Source organism: Rhipicephalus microplus, chromosome X (genome assembly GCF_043290135.1).
Source record: "Rhipicephalus microplus isolate Deutch F79 chromosome X, USDA_Rmic, whole genome shotgun sequence".
Lineage (NCBI taxonomy): Eukaryota > Metazoa > Arthropoda > Arachnida > Ixodida > Ixodidae > Rhipicephalus > Rhipicephalus microplus.
The window spans coordinates 373081516-373102157 of NC_134710.1; the positions used below are offsets into that span (position 1 = coordinate 373081516).

The 20642-nt window shown below is 47.0% G+C and overlaps 2 protein-coding genes across 10 annotated transcripts in view; one reads left to right on the top strand and one right to left on the bottom strand.

Annotated features, from left to right (window-relative positions):
- The window catches only part of LOC119161075 (uncharacterized), a 193920-nt gene that overhangs the window by 31184 nt on the left and 142094 nt on the right, over positions 1-20642 (top strand). Inside the window, exon 4 of one of the 9 annotated variants that reach the window (XM_075879988.1) lies at positions 14245-14398. The exons of 7 other annotated variants lie outside the window; for them this stretch is intronic. In XM_075879988.1, the coding sequence (XP_075736103.1) occupies positions 14245-14393 (149 nt within the window). In that variant the 3' untranslated portion in view covers positions 14394-14398. One more of the 9 variants, XR_012887502.1, reaches the window with a different exon arrangement.
- Positions 3162-5373, bottom strand: LOC119161074 (uncharacterized). The gene has a single exon (XM_037413403.2). The coding sequence runs from the start codon at positions 5115-5117 to the stop codon at positions 3726-3728; it is 1392 nt and encodes a 463-aa protein (XP_037269300.2). The 5' UTR covers positions 5118-5373; the 3' UTR covers positions 3162-3725.

The window sequence follows — 20642 nt, forward strand, 5'->3', positions numbered from 1 at the left end:
TTCGCAATCTACCTCACATCAAGTCGGGAAGCGACGTCCACGGCCTTAGGCGACTTTATGATGCTGTGCAGCTGAATATCCGTTGTCTAAATGCACTAAATGTTCCTACGCTTAGCTTTTCCGCTATGCTGATTGACATTTTACAGGAAGCCCTACTGTACGACATCATTTTGGCCTTCACACGTGCAAAGCGCAGTCAGGCACTAAGAGAAAACGGGTCTGCTGCCAATGTCTTTGAGCCAAGCGTGGTAGCTGCCACATCTGATGCGGAGTTAAAGGAGCTGCTCATCTATACACATATAGAGCTAGAAAGTCGGGAGCAGTGCAAGCCCTTTAATGACCGACTGCTGGATGACCGTGCACAGAGGACTCGAAGCGGCAGCATCAGCACGGCTTCCGTACTGCACAGCACATCGAACAGCTGGGGTGAGTGTTTTTTCTGCAAGTCGAAAAAACATGGCACCCGCGCTTGTGACGCGAACCTTGCCATCGATTCGAATAAAGGAATGCTTGCGAAAGACAACCGCTGCTATCGATGCACGTCCTGAGGACATCAGGCACTTCTTGCCGCGTCAAACTCACCTGCTCTAGTTGCCACGGGAGGCACGCATCAAATATGTGCGACCCGCACTATACATCGAACCAAACAGCGACACCTTCTCGTCCAGTTGACTCCTCCGGCAGCACAGTAGGAATGGTGTCGTCACAATCAGTTATGCTGTGTGAGAAGGATTCACTGAGCAGGGGCACAACAAATCACAGTGAAGTATATTTACAATTCTTTCGCGCCTTTGTCATCAAAAACGGCAAAACAAGGTATGTCCGAGGGATTCTCGATGGAGGGAGCCAGCGATCCTTCGTCACGGAAGATCTCGCCAAGACATTACACCTACAGGTGCTGGGCGAAACTCAAATTGCGCTGAATACGTTTGGCTGTTCATCACCAAGTACTGTGGAAAGACTTAAAGTGGTGGAAGTTCCTCTGCGTAGCCAACACGGTTCTGACACCTACACGGTGCGCGCAATCGTTGTTCCAGTTATCTGCCACGATATTGCTTCCCCGAAAGCTGACAGCCATTTGGTTCAGAACCTGTGTCTTGAAGGCAAGGTCATTGCGGATGAAAAGAAGTTTGATGCGGAAACGGAAAATAGCCTCAGCTTGTTGATCGGCGCTGACCACCTCTGGCAAATCATGTCAGGACGTATCGTCAAAAGTGCAGAAGTTCCAGGACTGGTAGCAATGGATACAGCTTTTGGATGGATGCTACAAGGACCCAGTCACGAAAAAGCCTATCTTGACTGCAGCTCGAGCCTAACGGTCTGCATTCTGAAAGTGCAAGCAATTGGTGATGACGAATCAACCTCGCAGACCTTGCAATCTTTTTGGCAACCAGAAGCAATGGGCATCGCAGATTCAACGGAACCTTCCTCCCATGAGCCCGTTGCACGATTACGTGAAACCATTAGCAAGAAAAGTGACAGACACACTGTGGCGTTGTGCCTTGGAAGGAAGATAAGGAACCGCTTCTAGGGAACAACCGCGAAATTCCGCTACCACGTCTACAAAGATTAACACGGAGGCTATCAACGATGGAAGGAATGTTGCAGCGATATGACAGAGTATTCCGGCAATATCTGGAGATGGGTCACGCGGAAATGGTGCCTAAGGATACTCCTCGGGATCGAGATCACGCCATATATTATATGCCACATCGGGAAGTAATAAGAGAGGAATCGTTAACTACCAAACTGCGTGTAGTGTTCGACGCATCGTCACACACCCAAGGTGTACCATCCCTTAACGACTTCTTGGATAAAGGAGTGAATCTCAATCCAGAATTGCTGCAAGTCCTTCTTCGCTTTCGGTGGTACCCTGTCACCATCAATTCCGACATCGAAAAGGCATTCTTACAAATTGAGATACAGGAGACTGACCGAGATGCATTCCGGTTTTTCTGGTTTGACTCTATTTCCGTAAGCCAACACCGTAAGCTCGTCGAATGGCGCATGACATGGGTACCGTTTGGATCAACGTCAAGCCCTTTCTTTCTCATGGCAACTATTCACTGCCATTCAGATAACGCATGTAAAGATAAAGAGCTCGCTTCTACATTAAAGAAGGCATTTCATGTCGAAGATTTATTGGTGGGTGTGGAGACATTCTATGAAGGTCGGCGCACCTATGAGCAGTCAAAAGAAATTATGAAAGATGCTGGCATGAGGGTCAGAAAGTGGAAGACCAATGACCATCAGCTGCAGAACATTTTTGACAACCAGGAGGAGCAAGTAGAAGGAGCATCCGGAGAAGCAGCTGCGGTCTTGGGAATGCAATGGGATATAGGAAATGATTACTTCAAATTTTCTTCCAAGTCTGTGGCCCAGTATTTAGTGGCTGGCCAGCTCGACACGAAACGTACCCTACTGAAGATTGCTTCTCGAATTTATGACCCACTTGGCATTCTGTCGCCATTCACCATCTTTGCGAAGCTTTTGTTTCAACGCCTTTGGGTTTTAGGCCATTCCTGGGAGAAAGAACTGCCCGCGGAGATCAAGACGCAGTGGACAGCCTGGTGTGCAGATGTAATACAGCTCGGCCACATAAAGATTCTGCGTTGCGTCAGAGACGGACTGCATGGAGCACTTAAGGGGAGATGCTACTCGAAAAAGGTTTTTTTTTAATTTCATAACCCAGCTCTTGAAATTTTAGGTGTTAGTAAAGCTTGCAGTGCTGATTTCATAACTGCAAATATTTTTTTGATAGCTATAGTAGTTCTGGAGTTACAACTTTGATATCAAAATATAGTGTTTTTTGTGCACATAATAAAGCTTACTAAAAATTTTCACACAGAATTGCAAAATGGCTCATTCTGCTGCACTTGAGCAGTAAAATACAGAAAAGTACCTCAAACAGAAAATTTATTTGCTAAATTAAAAAAAAAATTAAAAGTACTAAATGCATATTTTACATCTCTCTATCAGTGTATCAAGTTGTGTAACAAAAAATCTGTGATGTATTATGCAACCTAAAGTAGATACTTGTATTCTAGAGTGGCTGATTAAGCTCTGTGCAAAATTTCATCAAGATAGGACTATTTTATGCCTAAAAAAGATTGTGCACAAGATGAGAGAATTACCTCAAAATGGAAATCGAGAAAAACGCATTTGAAAGTTGTAAATATGTTTACTCATGATTACACAGTGCGATTTGCACAAAACTTGGTGATATCATAGAAGGGACACAGCTAGAGCACCTAAAATTGTCCTGCTCCATATGTGGATCCTTCTCGCCGCTTGAGAAGGGAGTCATCAAGGCGCGCTTTCTTTGCCACGTTCCGCCGATGGGCCCTTGCCTCGGCTGTTTCACACGCAGACATTCTTTCGATTCTCCTCTGGTCGCGGGATTGGCCCAGGGTGATCAGTTGATCTGGTGGGACTACACCAAGCTCCTCTAGCACATGTTCAAAGCTTGAATGTCCTTTATTGAACCACAACACGGCCATAGCAGCTGCAGTTTCCACTGTTGTCCGGGAGGCAAACTTAGTCTTCGGACACAACAACCAGATTTTGCTGTTCAAAGATTCTGCAGCGTTTTGGGTCTTCCCTTGGATACAACGCACCAGCAACTTTTCATCTGTGAGCCGCTTGTAAATGGGAAGCACAGCCAATCCTTGAGCCTTGGTCAAGATTGGTGTGTGGTCGGGTGGGGCCTCCCCAAGCGCTTCGGCTCACCTATGCTTGCACCAGGAAGTCGCCCCTTCTGGACAGTATCGGTGGCTGCCTGCTGTGTTGCTCGATGATGAATGGAAATATGAGGCCCAGATGGCACGATGCATATTCAGAATATCACCTCTGTTGTTTGTGATTGCAATACGGTAATAGTTCTGCAGCTTCTGAATTGTGCCATCTGTCAGCTTTTCCCCTCGTGGAAGTCGTGTTGGCAGTTTCCGAAGTGCAGTGCCTAGACGCTTGGCCACATGGTTTGTCCACTCCTCCTTGTCCACAACAGCTTCACCATATACCTTGGCCTCAGCGACAGCGGCATAAGCGTTGCTGTCCCCATCACTGAGGAACTTGGTGAAGCGCAATGGTGTTGTATATGAGGATGTCCTGCCCCATATGCGCAAAGCTGCCTCAGTCTCCATGGCATGAGAGGAGCACTCTGTATTTTTTTCGCAGACAGGTGTGTGGAATGCTTGCCATATTTCTTCCTCATCACCCAAGTCCTGGTGCCGGCTACGGGCAAGGCAGTAATTCGATAGCACTTCAAAATCTAGGCACAAACCAGTGTCCACAGACACAGCAGTGCCGATGCCATTGTGGCTCTTGTGCCCTCTTTTTTGCCATGTGCCATCATACATGACAGCAACATCAGCCCCATCCACTTTCTCTTTAGTTATCATCCGCGCTTTCGCCAGGTTTTCTTGCACAGCTTTGGTAGCTGCAGCATGAACTTTTTTGCCGATTGCAATAAAAGTCTTATGATGCATAGGCATTGGCAGTCCAAGAATAGCGCAAAAACGTGACAGCTGTTCATGCCCAATGCCTATTGCACGCGCAGCCACAACTACCTTCACATTGACAGCGAAGCTGTCGCCCGAGCTGCCGCTTCGGTAGCTCCAGTCATCACCGGCATCGGTGGGCTGTCTTTCCGGCAGAACACGCCGCGAACTATGCGCGGCAGAAACCACTGACTCAGGACACTCACTGTTATCACAGTGCAGCTCGAGGAACGAAGAGAGGCCCTTACGTTTACTTGCGGTGTCGCGAACGACGAGTCCAGCGGTGTGGCATGTTGGACAAACAGCACGGCTTACCATCGATGTCAGTGCGCCGATGTCACAAAATACTCCGCTCACAGAGCCACAAACACTCTTCGTTCTTTCGCTTTCAAACTGTTCAATCTTTTTTTCTGATGCGCTGATGAACTTGAACGCGGCGTCGATTTCGTCAAAGTTCCCGCAAGCCGCCGTATCCCCGCTGCCTTGATTAGGCCTAGTGGCCCGCGGCTCGCATTCTTCTACCGCTGCTTTGCGCTTCGGTTTACGTCGACGCTCTTGGTACTTGTTCTTGCTTGCAAACTTTCGTGCTCGGAAGTCTCGCTTCTTCGAGTTATCCATGGTGAACTCGGAAAAACATAGAAACGCACGGCAAGTGCCGATCGTCGCAAGCGCTCAGCGAGCGAGGCCGATCAGATGTAGCCAATGGCGGCCTCGGTAGCGTACCATGTGACCGGTAGAGATGCGCGAAGCGGCTGCAGCTTGGCTGTAAACCGACTTGGAAACGACTGTTTTGTGAAATTCCTCACTAAAATACGAAACTAGGGGGACGCCTGTACACTAGAAGGAGCCTTGATCTACACCACCGAACAAACCCCGATGGCGGACGTCATCGTATTGCCGAGTGGCGGATTTTCAAAAATAGCCGTCGGATTCGTGAATTCGCGACTTCGGCAGCTACCTTCACTAGCGCAGATCGACTTTTTACCACTTTCTTGTTTGAATTCAGCTATGACCTTTGGGGAAATGATAGTTGAATGATCAAAAGTGATTTTAGAAGCAATATCTCAAAAGTGGAAATTTTCGCAAAAAACGCGATTTTTCGACCCGCATCTCCCCTTAAAGAGGCTGAACTGCATATATTCGTCGACGCCAACCTGAAGGCTTATGGAGCATGTGCCTATTTGAGTGCATTTGATGAAGGTGGAAACTCCACTACTTCTCTGATAGTAGCGAAGTCAAGAGTGGCACCTATTAAGACACTAACGCTTTCAAAGCTCGAGCTTATGGCCGCGGTAGTGGGAGCCAGATTGCTAAAATACATTTGCTCTTCGTGGGATTTCAAGCATTTCCATTGCGTCATGTGGACTGACTCCATGATCGCACTGAGCTGGATCTGCAGAAACCATAGCAAGTGGAGTCAGTTTGCAAAGCACAGAGTGACTGAAATAGCGCAAGTTAAGAAAACAGCGTTATGGCGCTACTGCCCTGGCGAAGACAACCCGGTGGATGTACTGGCTAGAGGAATACCGATAAGGACTCTACGTGCATGTCGCTATTGGTGGTATGGACCTGAATGGTTGTCCCAGCAAAAATCAGGCTGGCCTCCAGAACTTAACCAGTACAAACCGAGAAGAGGCAGAAATTGAGACGCAACACGTATTTCTTCAAGTGTCGTCCATAAACTTACACCCGGTGATCGATATAAGGAAGCATAAAGACCTGCAGAAGCTCCTGCGCGTCACCGCCTGGGTCTTTCGCTTTGTGAATCGATGCCGTGGACTTCAAACTTTGCTCAGCGAAACAATTTTGACACGGGAGATAAGCAAATGTGAATTGTTTTGGATCCGATATGTTAAGCTGGAAGTATTCGCGAAGGACGTCGAACAACGGCAGCTTGCACACGCTCTCCCCAAGCAGTTTATCCTTGTCGAGTGAAAGCTCAAGACGGGTACTTTTTCAGAAAACAGATTGTAATGACTGGAATTGAGTGATGCTACTGGGGGGTGGGAGTATGTCGGAAAAGAAAAGGAATAAAGGTGTGCAGGCTAGTACTGCAAAAGAAGAAGAAGTTGAAAACGAGAAACGGCGTTCGGTCTGGTTTCTTCGCCGATCGGTAGTTTTCCTTTACACACGGTATTGAGCCTGTACGTAAAATCAAATGAATGGTCACTCCATCTGCAGAGATGTTACATGTATATTGTGTACTATCTCAAGGTTAGTGCTGACGAGACACACCGGACTCACTCAGCAATTAATGAGTTGTCCAGTTCTGCCTTGTTCAATAACCGTTCTTCGCTGAGGAAACAGGGGTGCCACTTCCAGAACACCGTTTGATGGCTCCCATTTTATATTCGTCACCGTGGCAGCGGCAGGTTATAGACTGTGATCTATCTTTCGTGAATGTCACTACCGCACATGTCTGCACCCACTTCCTTGAACTCCAACACAAGTACACTTGTCTAGAAGTCTTTACAGATGCGTGAGTCTCACACTGGTATGTTCTATTCAGCTTTTGGCTCATCTTTTTTAAATTTCAGCACGTTGCACCCCTAAACAAGCATTTTCACCGCAGAAGCTCATGCAATATCTGTGGCTGTTAGGCATATTAAGGAATAACAACTACAACGCGCGGTTGTATACACAGATTCGCTGAGCGTCGTAACATCTTTGAAAACCCTAAAAAAAACATAAAAATCCTGTCTTTTAGGCACATCTACATCTTCAAATGACATCTTGCTGTGTGCCGGGTGCCAGGGCACCGTGAGATCGCTAGAAATGTGGTAGCAGATCAGCTAGCTGCGTCTGCCCACAACCACGCACCCGCCAGTACACTCATGGCAGTCCCTGCACTAGACATGATATCTTTCCTACGACGAGAGCGCAGGGTGTGCTGGCAGCGCCTATAGGATAGGCAAACAGAAAACAAACTACAGTAATACCTGGTTAATTTGAACTCAGTTATTTTGAAATCTCACCTAATTCAAAGTATTTCCATGCTCCCGTGTTTTGTAATGTAAGTTTGAGGGGATAACTTGAAGTGTTGGTCAGCACAAGTCTGGTTAATTGGATAACTTTGGGTGCAGTGTGCCAATTCCCGATCCCAATTTTGCCGCAAATCCGTGGAAACGACGACCCTTAAGGCCATTAGGCAATGTACTTTAGTAATACTAATGACTGGTAGCTGAAGCACCCCTGCCTCACTACTTCCAGCACAAAAATAAAATTATATATTAAAAAAATGGTCTTGTGATTAAAATATGCACCTGTGGAAAATAAGACATGCTTCACTGCAGTACAGCAGTGAACAGTGCAGGCAACATGTCGCATGCTTCTCGCAACGTTAGCATGTCACGATTTATTCATTTCTTTTGGGAAATTAAATAAATTAATAAGAGACAGTCTGGAGAAATCTACGATGTATGCGAACCTCCGAGTGCCGTTTGCTCCAGTAATTTGCGCACTTGCACAGCTGGCGGACTTCTTGCCTGCAATGCCTACTTAGAAAACTCGGGTCGAAAGCTTCAGCGGTGATATTTTCCAGCCAAAACACATCGCATATTTCGTCACACAATTCATTATTAAATTCTTTGTTTTATGAGAAATAATGGGCGAATAGTCGCATCATGACGTGCTGACGCAGCGAGGAGAAGGCGACATGCTGCCCGCATGTCACTACTGTGCTGCAGTGAAAATGTCTTGTTTTTCGCAGGCATACAATTTCGTTCATTGTTTTTTTTTTATTGCGGTGACAGCAGTTAGGTTTGGGATTCGCCCTTGTTTGTGGCAAAACTGTCACCAGGTATTGCTGGAAACCAAAACCCTTGGAGCCTCAAGCTAGCCCGCAAGGCAAACGACCAGCCCTGATTAATTTTAATAATTTCAAGTTGCTTGCATTGCACATTTTGTATGTTCTGTTAATTCGACAACCTGCTTAATTCAATGATTTCTCATGGTCCCAGTGACATCGAAGGTTTTACTGTACATGTTATCAAACCGATACTTGGAAATTGGCCACCAGTATCCAGATCACACTACACACAAGTAACACAAGGCTACAGAAAAGACACACACTTTATACGCATTCATACCTTTTGTCTGGGGGTGACCAACTCATCTGTGAGAGATGTAGAGATTTACTCACGGTTGTCCACATTCTAGTTCAGTGTAGTGATTCAGATGCTCTAAGAAAAAAGCACTTTTTACTGCTCTACCCACAGCAGCTTCCACTACATCCTGTCATGCTCATCGGTAGGGATCCACTTTTCAAACTTCAATCACTTTTTACGTTTTCAAAACATGTACATAGTTTTCACCCCAATTTTGAGGTGATCCGTAGCTCGACCACTGTACAGAGGTCGCGGCTACGGCAGTCCTCACCACCGACCCTGTCATTTATCCCAGCTCCACATATTTTACGTTACTGCCATGATTTAAATACTTTAAAGTTTTAACCCGCCTCCAGGTGAGGAATCATGGGCCTTTTACAGCCCTGCAACAGTATCATTGTTCATGGTACTCTTTGGCCAAGCATGGCCCTTGCGCCATAAAAATTGCCCCGCCACGGTGGTCTAGTGGCTAAGGTACTCGGCTGCTGAATCGCAGGTCGCGGGTTCACATCCCGGCTGCTGCGGCTGCATTTCCGATGGAGGCGGAAATGTTGTAGGCCCGTGTGCTCAGATTTGGGTGCACGTTAAAGAACCCCAGGTAGTCGAAATTTCCAGAGCCCTCCACTGCGGCGTCTCTCATAATCATATAGTAGTTTTGGGACGTTAAACCCCACATATCAATCAATCAATCAATCAATGTGCCATAAAAATTCACATATCAACATAAATTTGTTAGACTGTTCTTACATGTCTGTTCGACTAATACAAAGCAGCCCCGCCACAGTGGTCTAGTGGCTAAAGTACTTGGCTGCTGACCTGCAGGTCGTGGGATCGAATCCTGGCTACTGCGGCTGCATTTCCAATGGAGGTGAAAATGCTGTAGGCCTGTGTGCTCAGATTTTGGGGCACGTAAAACAACCCCAGGTGGTCGAAATTTCCGTAGTCCTCCACTATATGTCTCTCATAATCATGTCATTTTAGGAGGTTAAACCTCACATATCAATTGACTAATACAAAGCGTGTCGTCCTAACACACAAGAATAAAACAAACATTCACATCAAAATTTATGCCATGGCTTTATTCACTGTGGTAGACAAATTTATACAAGTACAGTAAAAACTCGTTAATTTGAAGTTACAAGGGCCCCGCCGCGGTGGTCTAGTGGCTAAGGTACTCGGCTGCTGACCCGCAGGTCGCGGGTTCGATTCCCGGCTGCGGCGGCTGCATTTCCGATGGAGGCGGAAATGTTGTAGGCCCGTAAGCTCAGATTTGGGCGCACATTAAAGAACCCCAGGTGGTCGAAATTTCCGGAGCCCTCCACTACGGCGTCTCTCATAATCATACGGTGGTTTTGGGACGTTAAACCCCACATATCAATCAATTGAAGTTACGGGGACCGCGACAAATCTTTGAATCAAGCCGGTTTTCGAATTAACAGAACTTGCGAAAACTTGCAGTTAATCAAAGTAATCAAGGCTTATCATTTACTGTGCTGGCTAGTCTGCGGCTGCAAAGATTATGTTTTTCTGCAATACCTGGTCTTAATTTTGCTGCAAACACCGAATAACGGTGGGCCTCGCTGCTGCCACCAACAAAAAAGAAAAAGCGCAGGCGTCATCAACTAAAATGCATGCCTGCAAAAAACAAGATACAAGATATGCTTTACTGCTACACAGTAGTGACAAACGAGCAGCATGTCGCATGCTCCTCGCTACGTCAGCACGTCATGATGCAACCATTCGCCAATTCTTTCTGGTGAAATAAAGAATTTATTAAGGACCTGTGTGATGAAATTCGCGATATGTTTTGGATGAAAAGAATGACCATTGAAGCTTTCTAGCTTAGTTTTCGAAGTAGGTGTTGCAAGCAAGAACTCTGCCAGCAGTGCAAGCACACAGATTGCTGGAGCAACCGGCATTTGAATATTCGCATACATCGCGAATTCCACCAAACTGTTCTGTATTAAATTTCTTAGCAATCTCAGAAAGGAATGGGTAACTCATAATGCGCTGACGCAGTGAGAAACATGCAGTATGCTGTTCGCCAGTCACTGCTGTATTGCAGTGAAACACGTCTTGTTTCCCCAGGTGCATGTTTTGGTTAACCACGAGACCGCTTTTTTTTTTCCCCGCTGGAAGTGGCGAAGCTGGAGTGCTTTAGCAGTAACTCGTAAGCTTCGGGCTACGTTGAATTGCCTTAGGGCTCTTAAAAGCGGTTGTCTCTATCTATTTGCGACGAAATAGGGATTGGGCAATCACACATGGCACCCGAAGTTTTTGAATTACCCGACTGGTGCTGACCGCAGCTCAAATTATCCGCTCAGACTTGCATTGAAAGATGTGGGATCACAGGAGTATTTCGAATTAAGCAGGATTTTGAAATTACAGAGTTCGAATTAACAAGGTTTTACTGTAGTAATGTATAAGCTGATGTAAGCCTATGTGATTGAAAAGGATTCAAAACATTACATAGCCCTTGAAAGATTTTTACTGTGAAATGGAGGGTACCAGAAGGCATGCATACTCATATAGATTTAACATCAGCCAAGCATGAACGTTTCATGAGCTCTAATTAGATGTGCATGTATGTGTAAATTATTGTATTAATAACTCTGCATGCATGCTCTGTACACACTGTCCATCTGTCCATCAATCATCCATGCTTCTGTCCATCCTTTATACTAGTCGCCGACTTCAATGTAGACATTATGGACCTTAAGACATAGCTTTGCCCACTCGTGATCATTCACTTCGTGGAGGTGTGTGGTGTTTTTTATGTTTTTATTTTTCTCCCACCGACGAAATGTGGGTCAACGTCGGCCAGATGTATAGTCGGGTGGGGGTAGACGGCACTGTCCAGTATATGCCTAGAGCTAGTCTATATGGTTTTTCGACTGGTCTTCGGTACTGTTGTTTGAAAATAAAGCGTCGGATTGACTGATTCAATTATTTCTTAATTGATTCAGTGACTGAAGTAAATATGTATTCTTGAACACGTTGCATGACTAATATTAACTCATAGGAAACGGTTACTATGCACATAAATAAAAAGGTCGGGTCAGTTTTTTAGAATGCTAACCGATGATTTGATTGATATGTGGGGTTTAACGTCCAGAAACCACCATATGAATATGAGAGACGCCGTAGTGGAGGGCTCCGGAAATTTCGACCACCTGGGGTTCTTTAACGTGCACCCAAATCTGAGCACATGGGCCTACAACATTTCCGCCTCCATCGGAAATGCAGTCGCCGCAGCTGGGATTTGAACCCACGACCTGCGGGTCAGCAGCCGAGTACCTTAGCCACTAGACCACCGCGGCGGGGCAGAATGCTAACAGTCTTGTCCCAAAATAAACAAAAGACAAAAAAGGAGTCATGTGCCACCTGCTGCAAAAATCAAGAATTAAGTAGTATAGTACACTCATTCTCACACAGACAGGGCCACATGTTGAATTCACCAATGGGACGTTGAAGAACTCAGTTCTGTAGTGTGCTCTGTCATGCTTGACTGAGGGTGTTCGTACTTTCCACAGCACTACCAACAGCTTGTGAAACAGTATAGTTCATTGACCAGAAGCTTCATCTCCGGTCTCGCTTCTGCCAGCCGTGTCCTTTGTGCTCTGCCACCATAGACAAGGATGTTTACCTCATTTTCTAGCTCACAGTTATTGATGGCTTTAAAAAGTGGACGTGGCTGAGCAGGTTGAAATTATTAGTTTGATGCTTTCTCTCGTGCATGCATGCCCATCTTGCGCATGCGTATGTTATTGTGTTGCTGTCCCCGAAGACACACAGATTTCCGATATCTGGGAGAGGAAGTTTTATTGTCTAAAAAGACCAGCAATGATTGGCTCACACACATCTTTCTGTTGGTTTTGATAATTGTCTTCTCCATCAGCTATAAATAGCTTTCTTGTAGAACCAATTGTGGACCCTTGTCAGTATTGTCACAACTGCAAATTAGTTAGCACCACAAATCCAACTGCAATTAGGCTTGCATGTACCTGTAAAGAAGTCAGTAAGCTTGCACACAAGCTGCTGCACAAATTAGAAACATGCATGTGACTGGTTGCTTTACAATACCATGCTCTGATACTTATTATAATTAAGGGCCATATTATTTTGTTAATTGCATTCGTTTGCCATATACATCTTGACAGTGCTTTAAAAAAAAATGGAGCATCACCACTCTCAGTTAATACAGTTATAAATAGCTTTCTTGTAAAACCAATTGTGGACCCTTCTCAGTATTGTCACGATTGCAAACTAGTCAGCACCTCAAATCTAGCTGCAACGGCTGTGGCGGCTGCATTTCTGATGGAGGCGGAAATGTTTTAGGCCCGTGTGCTCAGATTTGGGTGCATGTTAAAAAACCCTAGGTGGTAGAAATTTCCAGAGCCCTCCACTACGGCGTCTCTCATAATCATATGGTGGTTTTGGGACATTAAATCTCACATATCAATCAAATCAATCAATCAAATCCAGCTGCAATAAGGCTTGCATGCACCTGTAAGTTTCTAAAACTTTAATTCCCTGGCTGAAAGAAAAGTTCCACTCTGAGCAGGGTTACCAGATTGGGCAAATTTTTGAGCTACCTTGATCTTGTCAATTTCATCATAAGGTTCCTGTTCAACCTGGTGGCATGTCAACAGCCACTGCATTTTCTGTTTCGACATTGTCATGAGCATATTAGGCATTGCATCTTCTTCTCTTCAGGCATGTTTGGGTCGGCTCGTCAAAAAAGGCACGTTATGTCCTGAACGTATATGCTACACCTTCATTTGGCGTTTGAATACGGCTCTGGAGATTGCACTGCGCATGCTCCTGGCAATTGCGACTTGGATATGTTTTGAGAAGCCAACGTTTGAAATCCTCCCATGAAGTGAACACACCTGCACAGTTTTCGTACCAAACACGTGTACCGTCATTCAAACTGAAGTAGACAAGTCTGAGTTTGTCTACATCATCCGACATGTTATGAGCGGCAACGAATTCATAGTGGACTAGCCAATCCTGAACATCCTCATGGACAGCGTCGTGAATGGGATTCGGCGTTCATGGATTTAACAGCGTATAGTGAATTGCACCTTCCATAGCACCTGAGCTGGAGCTGTTTTGGACTGCACTGCCTGAGATGCTTGGAGCCACCATGTTCTCTGGGAGAAGTTTAAGCTCAGGGCTACCGCAGTGAACAGTCATAACAACCAGTGCGGGGATAGAGCTTCTTGTACTCATAGGGGTTTGGTGCATAGCTTACACAGCACTTCCACATGTTCTCACGTACTAGGTGCTCAAAGAAAGGTACAAGCAGATGTGACTGTCAAAATATCAGACACAAAAAAGAATGTCTGGCTGGATCGGGTTCTTCATCTTCATCTCCTTCGTTCTTGTGCACCACTGTTCACTGGCACAAAACACCAGGTGGCAATATGAAACACTAAAGCTAGCATTATCGAGCTGGCCTTATTATTTGCACATTCTTCTGTTTCGCATTCGAAACTCCATTTTTTTTATGAAAAGTTAGCTACCCACACATGCTTGCTTACTGACATTTTGTGCATGTGGGGTTAGTTTGTGATTTTCTATTATCATATAAAAATCAAATGATGTAAGTTCTGAAAAACCTGCTTTTTTTACAGGGGCTAGGACACAGTCAAGTTTTCCAGTGTCTAGCATGCCCCGAGTGCATTATATTGCTACGTGCCAGTGCATGGAGCGGAAGAAGACGAAGGAGATAGACTGGCGAGAGCTAATCTGTGTGGCTGGCGCTGCTCGCCTAACCGGCTGAAAATACATCGGTAACTACCCCTCTGAGTCAGTCTCCTTCCCGTAACATATTTGGTGTAGTTGTGCGATCCCCGTCCTCGCCACGGAACTCCGAAGCGGACGTTTCGTCGCGGCTTACAACATGACTCGGCTACACCCTCTCCGGCCGCTCCCCCTTCTGCCCAACCTGTCAACCCAGCGCCCGCAATAACTTTCGTGATGCTTCCCGCGCTCAAAGACCCCGGCGTGTTCTCGGGCAGCGAGGGTTCCGACGTCGACCAATGGCTACGGCTCTACGAACGCGTCAGCGCCACTTACAGGTGGGATCCCACTCTTATGCTCGCAAACGTCATCTTTTACCTCGACGGAACCCCTCTTGTTTCGTTTGATAACCACGAGCATGACATAACAAGCTGGGACAGCTTCAAGGCAAAGATCCGTGAGCTTTTTGGCAACATCTCTTGCCGTCGTGAAGCTGCAAAAAATAAGTTGTCGACTCGCGCACAATCTTCCACGGAGCCCTTCATCGGTTATATTCAGGCTGTCTTTTCACTATGCCGCCAAGCTGACGAAAATATGTCTGAACCTGAAAAAGTTGCGCATATCCTAAAGGGTATCGCCGACGATGCGTTCAACTTGTTGGTATTCAACAATGTGTCGTCTGTTGATGCGATCATTCAAGAATGCCGCCGGTTCCAACAAGCTAAAAGCAGATGCATCTCCCATCAGTTCCAGCGCCTCCCGAACACCACTGCGACGTCCTCGTGTCTCGACACATATCATCCACCAGACACCTGTGACAACTTGACGCGAATCGTCAGGCGGGAGCTTGAAGCGGCTGCTCCAGCTAAGGTGGGACCAACGTCCCCCGACCCCACTCCGCTAATTACGTTGCCTCTCATTTAAGCAGTTGTCCGGCAGGAAATCGCCAGCTTGGGAATTCACTCTATCTCACCGCCTCCCCGCACCGACTACCAGCCCCGATACACGCCTGCACGTCCCTTCTCGACCGGCTCTCCCTCAACGTTCCGTAATCCGTCCGCATGGCGAACACACGATGACAAGCCGATATGCTTCTTGTGTCACAGAATCGGGCACATTTCTCACCATTGCAGAAGTCGCTGGGGTCCTCCTGCACAACCGTCCTCTCGTCCCTTCTATGCACGTCCTGCCTATCGCCATGAGACCAGCTGCGACCATTTTACCCAGGAACCTGCTTCTGAACAACGCTACTCCCGCTCTCCATCCCCCCCCAACGTCGCCAGTCTCGTTCTCCACAGCCCCGCCGACCATCTTCCCCCGCCTTCCCTCGAGGTTCCCCGACGGAAAGCTAAGCGTTGCAGCCCCCGGAGGTGGGGCTGCATCGCTCGGACTGACCGAAAACCCTCTTTTGACGATACCGATAAAACGGAAACTCATAGACGTACAAGTAGGCGGCGTACATGTCACTGCTCTTGTCGACACCGGCGCCCAACTTTCCGTCATGACGAGTGATTTTTACCGCAAGCTCAAGAAGGTTCTCACACCTGCGACCACACTCAGTTCGTCCGTGTTGCGGATGGTGGAATAACATCTATCGTGGGAATGTGCTCCGCTCGTGTCAGCATTGCCAATCGATACACAGTTGTTCTCTTCACCCTTTTTGATAAATTCCCCCACGACGTAATCTTAGGCTTCGACTTCCTGTCCGTGCATTCTGCCCTCATAGACTGTTCGACCAGTACGCTCCGTCTACACTTGCCCGCAACAGAACCTCTTACACAACGGTCAAGTTGCCTCTGCACAACGGGACACGCGCGCCTCCCTCCACAGACACTGACCTACATAGAGCTCGTCTCAATACCACCAGTTCCCGACGGGGACTATGTTCTGACGCCTATCACCGATGTCCTCATAAGCCGTGGCATTACATTATCGCACACCATTCTGTCCGTTCTACGTGCCTCCCAATTGTCAACTTTAGCTTGTCACCTCAAGTTTTGCCACAAGGGATCTCTTTGGCGTTGCTCTGCACCTTAGAAGACAATGCGGTACATGTTTTCGCGATGGCCGCCCCTTCTGACCCCCACGCTCAACATCAATCTGCCACTTGCTCCGACAGCGCTATTACTTCGATGATCACTTCCAACTTAACGCCGCAGCAGACTGATGAGCTCTACCGGGTTCTGCTGTCCTACATCGACGTTTTTGACATCAGCGACCGTCCGTTGGGGAAAGCTACCGGTATGAGCCACCGCATAAACACTGGTAATGAGCATCCTATTCATAGGCGTCCGTATCGGGTGTCGGCAGCCGAGCGTCACATCATCCAAAGTGAGGTCGACAAAATGCTCGCCAAGGACATCATTGAGCTATCCTGCAGTCCTTGGGCTTCTCCTGTAGTGCTAGTCCGCAAGAAAGACGGTGCATGGCGTTTCTGCGTGGATTATCGACACCTAAACAAAATTACCAAAAAAGACGTCTACCCTCTGCCACGAATAGATGATGCGCTTGATTGCCTCTATGGGTCCCACTATTTTTCCTCCATAGACCTTCGTTCCGGCTACTGGCAGATAGAGGTAGATGAAATGAACCGTGAAAACACGGCATTCATCACCCCCGATGGCCTATATCAGTTCAAGGTCATGCCTTTCGGCCTTTGTAATGCTCCATCCACCTTCGAACGAATGATGGACTCCCTGCTCAGAGGATTCAAATGGTCCACCTGTTTGTGCTACTTGGACGACGTCATCGTCTTTTCACCAACATTTGAAACTCACATAGAGCGCCTCTCAGCCATTCTGGGAATCTTCCGTCGCGCTGGCCTGCAGCTCAACTCGTCCAAATGTCACTTTGGACGCCATCAAATCACAGTGCTTGGCCATTTAGTTGGCCCCAACGGTGTACAACCAGACCCGGCAAAAATCAGCGCGGTCAAAAACTTTCCTGTACCACGATCTGCGAAAGATGTACGCAGCTTTATCGGACTATGCTTCTACTTTCGACGCTTCGTGAAAAATTTTGCGCACATAGCGAGGCCGCTTACGCAGCTCCTCAAGAAAGAAGTCCCGTTTTCATGGGGCTCCGAAGAGGCTTCTGCGTTCTCGACTCTCGTCGCTCTTTTCACTACCCCTCCGATGCTGGCACACTTCAACCCTGCTGCCCCTACGGAAATTCGTACAGATGCAAGTGGGCATGGCATTGGTGTAGTGCTGGCTCAGAAACAACATGGCCATGATTGCGTTATTGCATATGCCAGTCGCCTCCTATCCGCCCCTGAACGTAACTATTCGATAACAGAGCGTGAGTGCTTGGCTCTTGTTTGGGCGGTGGCGAAATTTTGACCTTACCTATACGGACGCCCATTTTCGATAGTTACCGATGACCACGCACTCTGCTGGCTCAACTCTCTGAAAGATCCATCAGGCCGCCTTGGTCGCTGGGCTTGGCGCCTGCAAGAGTTTTCCTATTCGGTGGTCTACAAATCTGGCCACCTACACCGTGATGCCGATTGCCTCTCTCGATACCCTGTCTACGATCCTGAGGACACTGATGAGCCCACGGAGAACTCTATCTTGTCAGTGTCCGACTTTCTTAATATTGGGGAAGAACATAAGCGTGATCCAGAGCTGCTTGACATCATCAGCCGTATGGAATCCTCCACAAATGATGCTTCCATCTGCTACTTTGTCATTCAAAAGGGTATCCTATACCGTCGCAATTTCCGACCAGACGGGCCCGACCTTCTCATTGTTGTGCCTAAGCATTTGCGCCGCTGTGTTCTCACCGAACTTCACGACGCTCCCACGGCTGGACACCTTGGTGTATCCCGTACGTACGAGCGCGTCCGGCGCCGTTTTTTCTGGCCAGGCCTTGCTCGTTTGGTACGCCGATACGTTGCCACGTGTGACCTATGCCAACGTCGTAAAACATCGTCGCTGCTACCCGCTGGCCATCTTCAATCAATTGATATACCCGCGGAACCATTTTACCGTGTTGGATTAGACCTGCTTGGTCCTTTTCCCACATCAACATTGGGAAACAAATGGATAGCCGTTATTACAGATTACGCTACACGCTACGCTATTACGCGAGCTCTACCGACCAGCTGTGCAACCGACGTCGCTGACTTGTTACGGGACGTTATATTGATTCACGGTGCTCTGAAACAGCTTCTCACAGACCGTGGCCGTACATTTCTATCCCAAGTCATCGCCGACATTCTGCGTTCTTGTTCCATGCAACACACACTGACAACCGCTTACCACCCTCAAACAAACGGCCTCACCGAACGATTTAACCGCACTTTTACAAATATGCTCGCTATGTACGTGTCGCCCGACCACCGAGACTGGGACCTTGCCTTACTCTACGCAACTTTCGCATATAATTCATTCCGTCACGACACAGCGGGCTTTTCGCCGTTCTACTTATTGTACAGAAGAGAGCCGACTTTACCACTGGACACAGTCATCTCAGCTCACACCTCGTCCACCACCGAGTATGCCCGCGACGCGATTGCGCGAGCCGGTCATGCCCGTCAGCTCGCTCGCGCTCGGCTGATGGCGTCGCAAACCAACCAATGTTGTCGGTACGATGCGGAACATAGAGACGTACATTTCACTCCCGGTACTCTCGTTTTACTCTGGTCCCCTCATCGTCAGCTGGGCCTATTTGAAGAACTTCTGTCTCATTACATGGGACTCTACCGTATATTGCGTCAAGTAACACCTGTCACTTACGAGATCAGCCCCATCTGTCCATCATCATCTACTATGCGGCCCAGTGATATCGTACACGTCTCGCGGATCAAGCCCTACAATAATGCGTCAGATAACGACCTTTAAAGCACCGGGACGGTGCCTCTGCCGCCGGGGGTCATGCTACGTGCCAGTGCATGGAGCTGAAGAAGACGAAGGAGATAGACTGGTGCGAGCTATCTGTGTGGCTGGCGCTGCTCGCCTAACCGGCTGAAAATACATCGGTGACTACCCCTCTGAGTCAGTCTCCTTCCCATAACAATATTAAAGTGATCTTGTGTAAGAACCTTTGAATGCCACCACAGGAGAATTAATCTGCCTAACTTCACGAGTGAACTTAGTTATGTAATACTGATATCAAATTCCCACTCCACTTGTACTAACGTCATTTTCCTATTCAGCTTTTGCTGACTCCAACTGTAATCACTCCTTGAATAACACCGAAGGTCGTAAATAAAGCAGTGCTCGCTTTTATTTTTCATGCCTTGGAATGAGACGTTTTGAAACTGGTCAAGCTGTTCCTTGAAATAAAAAAACAAATTGTGCATCTTTTCGCAATATTGTCTCATGGCCGCAACATTGACGAAAGTAGCAATTGGCATTCTTAAAACTAAACTTTTGTAGTGCGGTAGACTCGTGGCTCGAAAATAAAAATACATGCGAGTGATTCACACTGTAAACTAATAGTGACGTGAACGGTCGGTGGCCATTGAGTAGTCTTATCAGTGGTAAGGTGCGTCAGCATTTATGTGTGGCATCAAACATTCAAGTCTTATGATTGGCGGCTGTGCTAGTTTCGGAATATATTGTGTGGTTCACATTTACGCGCTCAAGTAATTGGCAGAATGCAAAATAATCTGAAAGGGGCTCAAACATTCGTGCACCGTTTGCCAAAGGCAGTCGTTGTACTACTTGTAATAAACCGGTTACATAGAAATACAAAAAGAGGCTAGCGTGGCAATGTTTTATGTAGATGTGTCTCTGCTAACAGGGTGCGTACAGGTCCTTGAAATCCTTGAAAACCCTTGAATTTAAAAACTGCATGTACAAAGCCTTTGAAAGTCCTCAAATCTTTTGCCATCCTTAAAAATCCTTGAATTTTGGGAGCAGTGCACTCTCATGTCAACATCAAGACCTCCTAAATGTGGTAGATTCGTGTGTCGACTTGTCAAGCTCCTCATTCCCAAAACAGTAAGGTGGCGTGGGTGAACATGGTCCAATTTTACAAAAGTGCATGTGAAAAAAAATTCATGGCGAGGGTGAAGCAGTGAATGCGATAGCAAGAAATTATAATGTCACTCGAAGAAGGGAAAGCAACTCTATACATGCGACGCGCTGCTCAAGCACAAAGGACACATGAAAAAAAGAAGGGCACAGGACGAGTGCTGATGAACAACTGTTGCAGCTCACCAAGAATGATGCTAAAAAAGAACACACATGTAACCATAGGATGAGTGTATATTAACCACTGTCACAGTTGTTATTTCTTGGTTGTTGAGCAATGTACTGCAATTGTCAACTGTGCACAAGCC

Bases quoted from the DNA above. Each gene is read 5' to 3' on its own strand.
- LOC119161074 (XM_037413403.2), bottom strand. From the start codon at position 5,117: ATGGATAACTCGAAGAAGCGAGACTTCCGAGCACGAAAGTTTGCAAGC.